This window comes from Fundulus heteroclitus, unplaced genomic scaffold (assembly GCF_011125445.2).
Source record: "Fundulus heteroclitus isolate FHET01 unplaced genomic scaffold, MU-UCD_Fhet_4.1 scaffold_93, whole genome shotgun sequence".
Lineage (NCBI taxonomy): Eukaryota > Metazoa > Chordata > Actinopteri > Cyprinodontiformes > Fundulidae > Fundulus > Fundulus heteroclitus.
In genome coordinates this window covers 222,032-234,827 of record NW_023397395.1, presented here as the reverse complement: position 1 = coordinate 234,827, position 12,796 = coordinate 222,032, and the positions used below count along the sequence as shown (strand labels likewise).

The 12,796-nt window shown below is 39.4% G+C and overlaps 1 protein-coding gene across 1 annotated transcript in view; it reads right to left on the bottom strand.

The window, feature by feature from the left end:
- The window catches only part of wwox (WW domain containing oxidoreductase), a 224,722-nt gene extending 212,324 nt beyond the window's left edge, over window positions 1-12,398 (bottom strand). The window contains exons 1-4 of the mRNA XM_036134883.1: window positions 12,157-12,398; window positions 10,801-10,865; window positions 10,245-10,302; window positions 4,422-4,591 (exon numbers count right to left, since the gene is read on the bottom strand). Coding sequence (XP_035990776.1) covers window positions 4,422-4,591; window positions 10,245-10,302; window positions 10,801-10,865; window positions 12,157-12,263 — 400 coding nt within the window. The 5' untranslated portion in view covers window positions 12,264-12,398. The remainder of the gene's footprint in view (window positions 1-4,421; window positions 4,592-10,244; window positions 10,303-10,800; window positions 10,866-12,156) is intronic.
- Window positions 12,399-12,796: the final 398 nt, after the last annotated feature.

Here is a 12,796-nt window from a genome sequence, read left to right as displayed (position 1 = left end):
AGCAGTTATAATGGTGAAATGGTAGTTAAAATTGACTTTTTTTAATGAAGTTTTCTTATCTTAGCTTGATAAAAATCAGATAAAAGGTTGAGGACACATGCTTTGACGCATAATTTTGTAATTCCTACACTTTCTCTTAAACTCTAGCTAATAGCACTCTCTAGGACCCTGCAGAGCAGTTTTCTCTTATCTCATATAGTCATAAAAATCAGAACCTGTCAAAATTTGAACTGGTAAAAAAAAAAACCTGATTGTTGCATCAGATCAAAAGATCAAAACTTTATTCTAAAACCAAAATATAAATTTCTTGTCTATAGTGCTGAGCTAGGAGCAAAAAAAAAAAAAAAAAAAAAGCACATTTAATGGTTGAATATTCTGTCTAGGTGGGACAGGGGTCAATATGTTATTTCTGACCGCTATTAAACATACATTGTGTTGACAACATGGCAACCGGCTGACTGATGGCGGACCCCAGGTTGTGGGATCCATAAACGTACATGCATTTCCCAAAAGAGCTGTCACGGGGCAAATATAACTGCACGCGCTAACAGATGACAATACAAATATAGTCTCGCTTGAACAGAGATCATATTTTAGGGTATAGATCATAATAAATCACCGGCTTCAAATATAATATTCATTCTATATTTATAACAAAAAATAAGTATTTTGTCTCTCAAACCAGAGGGGCCTGGAAGGTTTCATGACAAAGGTCCTTTAAGTATAAATGCTCCGTGGACCTCTGGCCAGTAAATAACCTGAACGTTAGCTGATAGCAGGGAATTAGAGCCAGAGCAGGAGTGCGTAATGGGGATGGATAGTAGGCTCAGGCTTGGGTCACAGCCGCTTAGGAATCAATGCAGAGGTACAGGTGAACCACCACAGGTCTATATGAGAGAGAAAACCTTTGGGAAGAACAGGGAGAGCGAGGAAGGGAGGTATGTGTGTGTGTGTGTGGGGTGGGGGGGACAAACTACGATCATTCATTTCCATTATCACAATTAAAAATCACCACTCAGGTCGGTACAGGTTTTTAATTTGCAACAGAAAGCAGGAGAGAGGAAGACTAATGCTGCAAACGGCGCCAGGACGAGCTGCATTGCCGTCTCGCCTCCCAGCACCGGGCGCACCGGAGCTTCCAGGCTCCTCACCGAGCCGGAGAACCCGTGATATTTCACGCATAAATAAATTCATGTGTGCGCTTTCCGTGTTCGTGTGCATTAAGAGTAAAATTAAGGAGCTCAAATGTAAATTTTCTAATTAAATAATATCCTACCATTACTAATAATAAAAATGTCACACTTCCTGCGGAAGACGTGAGCACTGGGGGAATGTGGAAATAGCCTTGACACGTGCTTTAAAACACTATTGATGCTATTAAAATGCTAAGTGGGTCCAGGCAATTGGCGTAACCACATTTCACTTTAGCAACGTCAAAAGGACGACGCAAGAAGAAGCAATTACTACTAGAATACTGTTAATTACGGCCGCTGCATTTTTAATAAGGGGCAGAGTAAAACAAAGGTTATGTTAATATGAGTTTATTAAGAATTCATACGCTTTGAAAATGTCTGTGGGGTGTAGCTACCTGAGACGGTCCAGAGGAAATCTGCCCTTTTTTCACCCCCACACACATAAACACATATATTTTGACCAAATACACCTTCGGAAATGTTAAATGCGGGTTATAGGTTTCATTATTAGGTTTTTAACCATGGCAAAATTAATAAAAGAAACTCATGTGAAGGAATTTCTCATGTCAGGATGGTTTAAAAACCTGGACAGCAGCATTCAAAGTCCTCCTGTGCCCTCTAGTGGTCAAACTGTAAACATTCACCTTCTTTCTTTCTACGCTGTTTCTGCACAAGACGACTGCAAAAACTGCAATTATCTTTCGCAGTTACTTGCAGATAATCTTGACTTAGTAAAAATCCCACTTATAACACTTTCTTCCAAAAAGTAAAAAAGGGGGTTAGCTTCACACTTCCACGGCTACACTAAATATTTCTTTAATGTGTGGTTTAGGCCCGTATAATCTCACACACAGCTATCTTAAAAAAGGCTCGCTTTGCAGTACCTCTGATTAAACCAAAAGGTTAGAATCTTTGAATATTTGACTTATAAATATTTGGTATTTTCTTTAATAACTTTAAGTGAAAAATTAAATAATGATAAAATAAACGAATCTGTTGAATAGTTCGATCTATCCAGCCAGGACAATACTTTTTCATGTTGGTGAGTTTGGAGTAGAAAAAAAGTCTAAAATTATTTTATTATCATACATCAACTTTAGTCAGCTCTTACAAAATAATATCAACTAATTATTGACCAAATACCCTACTTATCTAAATTTTGTACATACATAATAAGCCTATAGTGACAACATACATGATAGTAATTGACTAAACTAAAGCACAACACGCTTGAAATTACATCAGAATTTCAGCTTTTACAGCAATTTCCTTAAGGGTGACAAGTCTTAATAAATTATTTCTACAAGAAAAAAAGGATTTTAAGAAAAAGCTTTTAATACTAAAATAGTCAAAGATGTTAATATATTCTGATGTACTTAACATCAGCTCGGTCACTGCGCCATTCTGAGTCTGGTTTTGCCACAAATTGTTTTAGTTTATGGTTAAAAATAAAGACAACGAGAACATTTTGATGGTTGTACATTTAGGTCCTGGGGTGACAACAGATAAACACTCTAACATTGAAAAATAGGACTAATATAAAAGCATAAATGTATTGTTAAAGTCCTACCCATAGCTCCAGAATGTAAATTTGGAGCGCTAAATTAAGGAGAGAATAATATCTTGAAATTTCATGCATAGCAACAGCGACACCGATTATAGCCAAGTCTACACTGAGACGAATCCTGTACTGGCCACATTCCTCGTAAAGGTTTCGAACACAACAACAATTCACAGCAAAAACTTTCAAACGTACAGCCTTTGTCATGAAATTTGCATGCTGGTTGCTCTCTAATGTTCTCCAACAAACCTCTGAAGCCTTCGCAGAACTGCTGGCGTTATGCTGAACACATTACACACGGCTTGACTCTACTAATTAGGTGATTTAGGCAAAGGTAACTGGTTGGAATGGCTTCCATTTATGGGTATCAAGGTAAAGGGGGTTGAATTCAAACGCACATTGCACTTTTCAGATTTTTCGTTCGGAAAATATTTTGAAAATGCTTCACTCTCTTTCTTTTACAATGCTGCACTATGTTATGTTGGTGTAACATGTACAATCCCAGTAAAATACACTAAGACTTGTGCATGTACTGTGAAAAAAAACATACAAATGGTTAAAGTACCTAATACTCAAGGGTTGGGCACTGTAGGTGGACCCAACAGATCGAAGAGTGAGAGTAAACAAAATGTAACTGTAATAGAAAAAAAAATACTTTGTTAAATACTGCATCTGAAGGTGGAACAAGCTTGTAATTCAGACCTGGAGCGTCGCTCTCGTGCTATAGGAAGTAGATATTAAAGATTTATCACTTTCAGATACCTTCACACGAGATTAAAAAGCAAATGCTCGTCCCAGGTGAGCTTATTCTTGCTAAAACCAGAACCACAACCAAAAATGTGTTTGCTAAATAAGTAAATATAAAATTCCCTTGATTTTGAAATCAATCTAATGGTTGAAAGTTGTTATTAAAAAAATAAAAATAAAAAAAATAATAAAATAACACATGGATATATCCAAGCATAGAATATCTATTTTCAATTAAATTATTTAAGACTCTGCGTAAAGATAAAAACGGGAGTATAGATTGGATGTCTTTGTTCAGTGAAGGCCCCTGGGCAGCTTCAAATCTATATATTATATTTCTGCCCCGCGGCATCCCATAATAGACACGCACAGCAATTACACTGCTGTGATTCTCCTCTGGACAACGAATTTGAATATACAGACAATTAACGATTTTATGTTTATTTGATCTCCCTCACGCTGTCATTATCTAGCACGAACAAAGCTTCGAGAGTGAACAAATGGCCGGAGCCTGCGCTAATCTAAACTAAAGCAAAAAGGAAATACATTTGTTTCCAGGCCATTATATGGTGAGCCGTGCATTTGCTGGGGTACAAATGGACACCATTCATTACAGTTAACAATGACATCCAATTCAGCCCTGCTAATGAACTTCAATGCAGTCATGTTCGGTATTAAGGAGTGATTTGTTGAATCTAAGCGTATCATTTTGTAGGCTAATGTTGATGAATGTCTGCTTGTGGCAGGATGGGGACATGCAGGGGAGCGGAGTCCCTGTTGTCGGCCCACTGAGGTGCACTTTCGCCACCTGGTGGTAATATTGCGGCAACACATTTTCTGAGTTCCAAAAACAGTAGCAAGCATTAGAAAACAAAAATTAATTGATTAATTAAATAAACAAAACAGATACTGGGACTTACCAATGCCAGAGTTGCCTCCAGTGATGACGACAACTTTGTCAGATAGGTCACGACCCTGAAGAATTTCCAGAGCAGCAGTGTTTCCATCGTACCGCTTTGGCTTCACCACCACATCCTCCACGGTGAACGCCTGGCGCGGGTCAAAATAGGTGGTCCGCTTGTTAATGTGGCTGGAAGAGACAAAAAATTAACAGGATTTATTGGAACAGCTTACCATACCTTGCAAAAGTGTTCTAACTCTTCGAGCTGTCATTAGACTTAGACGACTTTATTGTCATTTTGTATGTACGGAGTGCATACAGAACGAAATTTCGTTGCATACAGCTTACGACAGTGCAATGGGATTCCAGGTGGAATAAGGCAACATTACAATATAAAGTGCAGCTGTGATCAGATGTAACAATGCAGGAGAAAAACAGTGTGCAAGAACAGCGTGCAGAGAATGTTCAACCATTGTTTATGAGCAAAAAGGTATTTGCATGCAAAATTATCGAGCAGTGCAAATAATATGTGGAAAAAAGCCAGAAACGTTGAGTTGTGTACTATTTAAATGGATAATATCACAGTTGTCATTGTACAACAGCAAACTTTCTGACATTTTATTGTGGTTATTATTAGATACGGTTGAAGGGATGCATTGGTTTCATTTGTTTACAAACAAAAATCTTAAAAATGTGGCATCCGTTTGTATTGTGAATCCCTACTAATCTTATACCCTTAAATAAACTATTCTGCAATCAATTGCCTACAGCAGAAACCTACATTGCAAAAAAAAAGAAAACTAAAAGTAAGTAGTTTTCTTGAAATGAGTGTATTTGCCCTTGATTTGAGCAGGTAAATAAGATTATCTCTCAATGGAATAGGATTTCTGCACTTAAAATAGGAACAACTCATCTCCATCGTCTTATTTCAAGTACCGAATATCTAATTATTTTATATTAGAGGTAAAAAAAAAAAAAAAAAAAAAAAAAGTACTCATTCCATTGGCAGATAATCTTATTAACCTGCTCAAATCAAGAACTAATACACTAATTTTAGGCAAACCTTACTTACTTTTAGTTCCCTTTTTGCACTGTAATTGGTACGCAGAATCCAGCTCTGTGTAATGTATTCTCAGCTGTTCTGTTTCTGGTCTCAAAGGTTTGCTAGGTAACATGAGCGAACAAGAAGTGCCATGAAGACCACACCAAACAGGATTAGGGGTAATGTGGAAAGGGAAGTTTTTAAATTATAAAACAATATGCAAAGCTTTAAACATCTGACAGAACTCTGTCCAGTACATTTTCTGAGAACAGAAGGAATACGACACAATAAAATCGCAACATTAGTGTGTACAATATCGCCATTGCAAGAGACCGCCTAAATGTAATATTTAGTAGGGTATAATATTACAAGTGTTATGCATTTACATCCATGGAGTGGTGGTGACATTGGGTAATAGCACTAATAGAAAATTGTCTTGAAAGTATGGGTTAATCATAATCAATTTCCCCATTAAACATTTTCCTGAAATCGTACAACCCTACTGCAAACCAACCTAGAGGCTCTTCTAAAATGACCGACCAGGCAAGGAGAGAATTAATCAGAAAAAGATGCACTACTCTGGAGAAGCAGCAGAAGATTCCCAGATAAGGTGGCAAGAAGATTTGAAAGAAACCACTACACTGCAAAAAACAGAACTAAAAATAAGTAAAATTTTCTTAAAATTAGTGTATTTGTCCTTGATTTGAGCAGGTAAATAAGATGATCTGCCAATAGAATAAGGTTTTTGCACTTAAAATAGGAACAATTCATCTCCATCATCTTATTTAAAGTGCAGGATGACTAATTACCTTAATTTAGGGGTCAAAATACTCATTCCATTGGCAGATAATCATATTTACCTGCTCAGATCAAGGACAAGAACAATATGTTTAAGAACATTTTGCTTATTTTTAGATCCGTTTTTGCAGTGTAAGATGTACAAGCAATGTAGGGGGCACATCAAGCATATGATAGTAAGTGCTCCGTTCAGGTGAGACTGAAATTTAACTTTTGGTTAATGCAAAACCCCTCGTGTGTCGGAAAACTAACGCTGCACATCAGCGTCAGCTTTAATCTGCAAGTTTGTGCATACAAACAAGGAATCTGACCTCGGTTCCACTTTTCTCCCAATGAAGACATTTGAAGTAAAAATATACTTTTTTTAAAAACGTATCCTGCGTCCAAGATGTGTGGAGTCTGTAGAGATGCTTTCTGACCCTAGACCTGTACGAGTCCTGGAAGGATCAAGTTCAGCCATGATCGTCCTGTCTACACGCCTAATCGTTCGCTGTGATTTGGACCTGTCCTGTTTTTGTGAACGAGCCAAACCAGAGAGGTGGGTATACACAAAAACACATGGCGGTGTCTAAGATGACCGACAGCTCCCGAGGAAGGGTGCCACAGGAAGCACAGTTTCAGCTGGGACTTCTTCCAAACAGTGTCTGTGTGTGAGGACTTTCTCAGGTCCCAAGAAAGGGTGGTCCCCAGGAACATATTGCGGTACACAGTAAACGCAGTGCTGTTGAAGAGGGTGAGGGAAGGCAGTGTGGGAAGTGTTCTCCGGATAAGATAAGATAAGATAAGATAAGATAAGATAAGATAAGATAAGATAAGATAGGCTTTATTGATCTCACATTGGAGAAATTCACTTGTCACATCGGCTCAGTGATCAATAATCAGAAGAAGGTGCCAAAAGTAGTACAAGGTGCATCAGGTATATACAGTGTGTCCTCGTTTATACAGTGGATCAAAAAAAGAAGTAAATAATAATAAAAATACAAAATAGAAATAAGGCAGAGGATGTCTTATGTACATTCACGGTGACTTATATGTGTATTGACATATATTCAGGTGGTAAAAACAGCAGAAGTCACTTCTTTCAGGATTATTGCACAGTGTATTAAATAGAATTGCACATTAGTTATTGCACGTTGGTTATCACAGTTATAGTTACAGTTATAATGACGTTATAATTACAGTTATAGTGCAGCATTGTATAATCTGATAGCAGCAGGGATGAATGATGCCCACCATCCTCTCCACCGTCTTGATCTGGTTACGCTCCAGCTGATTCTGACCTCACCGGTGGACCAGCAGATCCAACTCCTGTCTGCATGCAGACTCCTTATCGTCTTAAATCCGACCGGTGACAGCGGTGTCATCTGTGAACTTCAGGGGTTTCACCGACCGGTCCGCTGAGGTGCGGTCATTTGTGTACCAAGAGAAGAGGAGTGGGGAGAGGTGCACTGGTGCACTGGTGCTGAGGGTTCTTGTGCCGGAGAAGATGTTCCCCAGACTCACCTGCTTCTCTCGGTCAGTCAGGACACTAGCGATCTACTGACAGGTGGAGGCTGAGACTGTGAGCTGGGTGAACTTCTGGTGAAGGATGATGCTGTTTAAGACCAAGCTGAAGTCCACAAACAGGATTCCTGGCGTACGTCCCCTATAGGTGGTGGAGGTAGAGCAGGATGAAGTGTTGTCCCAGGGTGACTGCATCATCTGCCGACCTGTTTGCCCAGCAAGCAAGTTGCAGGGGGTCCAGCAGGGGACCTGTTACTTTATGTCCTTCAGACGCTTCAACACAAGTTCCTCAAAGGTTTGTAGTCATCTAACCTCATGATGGTGTTTTTTCCTTGGGAACCAGGATGACGGTGGAGCGTTTGAAGCAGAAGGGAACTTGGCACGGCTCAAGAGACTTGCTGAAGATCAGAGTCAAGTTGGGGCTCAGTTGGTCAGCGCAGGCTCTCGGGCATAAAGGGGGAGACATTGTCAGGTCCTGGAGATTTCCTGGTCCCCTGACACTGAAAGAACCTATTAATATCGTTCTGTGATCACACACCCCGTATGAGGAGCTTTTATGTGTCAGAGGGAGATGTAGACGAGTTGGTGGGAGGTGTGGACTTCAGGTACTTTTCAAACCTGCAGCAGAGGCTGTCAATGTCGTCAGCCAGATGGGGATTCTGCTCAGGGTGGAGGAATGGGCTCCTGTAGGGAGGTTTATCAGACTATTCCACACTGATGTTGGGTTCTCTGCTGAGAAGCTGTTTATTAGTTTCTTGTTGTATCCTCTCTTAGCTGCCCTGATTTGCTTGGTCAGTTTGTTCCTGGCCTACTTATACAGGGCCAGGTCTCTACTGCTGTAAGCCTCTCCCTTGGTCCAACGGCATTTCCTCACATGTGAAATGAACCATTGTTGTTGTATGTGCGAAAGACCTTCGTCTGCTCTCCAATGTCCACACAAAGAAATGAAGCAAGAAGTCATAATTTCAGCAAGTTTGTTCAGGTCAGTGGCTGAAGCTTTAAGGACAAGCTCTATTTTGTGCAGTCAAAGCAGGCCTGTAACATCTGCTTTGACTTCTCCGTCCATTTCCTAATAGTTCGAACCAAAGGCTTAGGAGTTTTTCCATTTCTGCCTGTTGGAATGATTTGAAACAGACCGATCAGAATTCCCGAAGTGGCCCTGATGACAGCGCGACATGCGTCTTTTAAAGCTGCGTAACAGTGGTCCATTGTGTTTTTATCCACAGTTGAAGATGTTCTATATAGTCTGTACTTTGGAAGTTAATTTAGAGAGGTTTGAGCTGTTAAAATCCCCAAGAACAATAATGAGAGAGTCTGTTTTTTTTTTCCTCCAAGTCTGTTATTAACTCAACTTTTTTTCAGCTTCTGATGTTGGAAGCTTGTGGTGGGAAATAAGCACCTGCTAGAACAAAAAAAAAACTCCCTCAGTGGATAAAAACCTTAACAGTCTACAACAATGACTCCAGGTGAGGGCTACATTCTTCTATAACACTGTGACATCAGTACCCACACCTTCATTTATGTAAAAGCATAGTCCCCCTCCTCTCTTTTGCCCCAAAAGCACTGCACTGCAGTTCACCCAAAGTCACTGGAAGCCGGGCATCTGTAGCGCACAGTCCGGGGGGAGCTCACCGGCCACGTTTTGGAGAAAGATCTGCAGATGTTTGGGTCTTTAGAGTTGAGAAGGAGCAGTTTGTCCATTTTGTTGGCCCGGGAGTGGACATTAGCCATGTGGTTTGAGGGCAAGGGAGATGCCGAAGCTTCACCAGTGTGCCTGCCTGTTTACCTCATCTGTCTTTCTGGTTAGTACCGTAGAGAGCAGCTCCACTGACAGCTAATATCTTAGAAAAGCTGGGGTTGATGAAAAATGGAGAAAAATGGCCAGGCAGGACTGTCTGATGTTTATGAGGTCCTTTCCAGTGAAACTGACCACAGAGCGGTGGCAGAGAACAGAATGAACACATAAACCACTCAAAAGTACACGAGAGCAGAGTACCAAGGCATCCACCTTGGATGTTCGATTACTTAATGACCAGTCACAGTCCAGACATAAATCCAGATAAGAATTTGCTGAAAAACTCGCAAATTTTATTTTCTCAAAACACCCTCCATCCAACCTGAGCTTTAGCTATTTTGCATACAGGAAAGGACAAAAATCTTAGTCCCTAGATGTAAAAACATGGTACAAACAGATCCAAAAAGCCCTGTACCTATAAGAGCTATAAAAAGGAGGCTCTATAAAGTATTGACTAGGGAAAGTTGAATATAAATGTCAGACTATGGAGTTTTGATTAATAAAAAAAAAAATGTTGAACTCCATTTCCTTCCTCCTTTTCCTTCCTCTTTACAATTATGCACTAAATTGTGTTAGCCTGTCACATAAAATCCCAATTACATAAATTATAGTAAATTAATCCAGGTTTTTACAGTTAAACCTTTCAAACAAAATTAAAGCAAACAAAAAAATAGTTGGGATTTTTATTTGCCTTTTGTACTTACTCAACAAAAACCGTCTGTCCTTTTTCATCAGTCTCCTGTTCCCAACCATATGGCAAATCTGCAAAAACAAAATTTAAAAAACACAACGCCTTTGATTAAAGGACAGGTCGGTATTTGTGTACCTACTTACATGTTCTTGGTAAGTAAAATAATAATTCAACACAATAACAGCTTAAGTGAGCATTGAAACTACTTTTTTATACCATTTGTTCTCATATTTGGCAGAAAAGGGAACAATGTTTTTTTATATATATTACTACTTAACTATGTACAGTAAATCAGTGATATCTTTAGTTAGGTGGTTCCTAAGAAAATGACAGTTTCAAATAAGGTATGAGTTGGGTCACAAATCAACAGGACTTGAGGTCATCTTCAGAAATATAAATAAATAATAATGTTAAGTACAATTTGCTATTTAAAAAGAGATAATACTTTTATAAAGATAAATTAAATGTGCCGCTAGTCGGGGAGTTTGCGCTATAATTAACCTAAAGTTGGGGTCAGAAGGTGAACAATTTGTGAAACACAGCATTAAAGTAGATTGTTCCACACGAACCTCCAGCGCAGCGTTTCTTCTTCCCCGTCTTGGGATGTTCCCACTGTGTCTTCATTTCTTCATGGCTGTTGGCGCAAAGAGAAATATTAGGACCACGGAACCCAACAGGTACCATTTCTTTACATTATTCTTTGTATTCATACATGTATTATTAATAGATGAAACTGGGCCAAAAACAAGATATTTTGTCTGCCGTCAGCGGGTTGGTTCTAAATACAAAACTTTTTCTGAGAAAATATTTAGCTTCATTTAAGAAAAACACATTTTTTAATCACTATTGAATAAACAGATTTTTTTTTTTTTTTTTTTTAATCTACCCATTAAGTGTTCCCAGCACTATTGGCTGGCTTTTCTGGGATTTGAAACTGTCATTTTCCAATTTGCTTGTAAAAAAAAAAAAAACCTAGAGGTACCAAAATTATTTTATTTTTACTTTTGTGGCACTAGTGGCCTTGATTTCACAGTGAGCTGACAGAGAATGGGGTTGAGAGACAGGGGGAAGACATGTAGCAATGGTCCACTGGAACCCAGGACAGCCGTGTCGAGCACACTACGCCACGACCACAGGTACACCTACTTTTAAGTTGAATTTTGTTTTCTTATTACTTTCCTCCATTATGGGGTTTGTTAGTTCTGGTTTGCAGCATAAGCATGCCTGAGTAACACCTACATTTCTCTGTCACACAGAACTACAGATCAGTAGATGAACATACATGCATACTAAGACTTCATTAAATCTTATTTAAGACATACTACTGAATATCTCAGTTTTTTTTTTTTACTACATTTATGTTGTTTGTTTTTTTGCTTGTCTGTTTTGAGACCTTGCAGAAACCTTGATTAGACTTTGAGGACGTCTCTTGTCCACAGCCCTCTGAAGAAGACCCCAGAGATATTCTAGCAGATTTACAGAAAAGGGGGAAAGTATGTGCATCGTCACTGATTTATTCAATTTTGCATTATATACTGTTTTATGGGCTATCGTCAAACACATTTTTAGATCAGATAAGGATAACCTGACTGCATACAAGCGGTGATCCCATGAGAAATATTGTCCAAACGGACTTACAACCAGACATCAACAAGGCCATTCTAAACTATACATCCTTCGTTTTGTCTTATTTGAGCAATTGTGTGGTTTGTTCTTTTTAATGTTTCAGATAAATAAACAGTAAGTGACAAAGGAGTAATAATTATGTCAATAAATTAAGCTTCTTAATAAACAACCTGTAGACCTGCAGATGCTTTAAAACGTAAATTGTTCATTTTGACACAGATTTACGCGATTTAACGGTGACGTCAGAGTCCTGCAGGGGGACAGTCTGTTGGACAGTTAGTCCAGAGGCGTCCACTCACTTCGCATAGTAAACCCAGCCGTCTTTGGTGGATCTCTCTTCCCATCCAGGCGGCAACTCGTCCTCGCTGTCCGTATCGTCCATTCCGGCGTATTTCAGGGCCGCCATTGCTCAACTTGTCCACGGAAACGCCGGCTGGTCCACGCAGACTAGCAGTGAAAAAGATATCTGCTGCGGGAGAGATTAAAAACGCTGCTGTCAGAAAAATGCTCACCGGCACTTCCGCAACAACACAGTGACGACAGCCGCAGTGCCGTCTGGGATATTGAGGAAATGAGTCTGCGCCTCCAGCATTTTAAGGATGCAGTTTCTTTTGGAGACAAATGGGTCGCTTGTGTTAGTATTATTGAACCTGCAGGTATAGAGACAATGAGCCTTCACTGCTAAACAACTAAACTCGTTTTGTTTGTATTTTATAATGTATTTATTTGTTAAGGGAAACTTTAATTTGTTTTTCTTTTAGGACCACTCAGACGTGAACTAGCTGAGGTGTGTCTCGGAGCATTTTCCTTCTGGATAACTGATGATCGGATATTCTCCTTCAGGATTCTCTAATAGAGGGCACAATCCATGGCTCCATGAATAACATCAAGTTATTCTGGTCCTGATGCAGGAAGCAGGCCTCCTTTTCAGTGTGATGT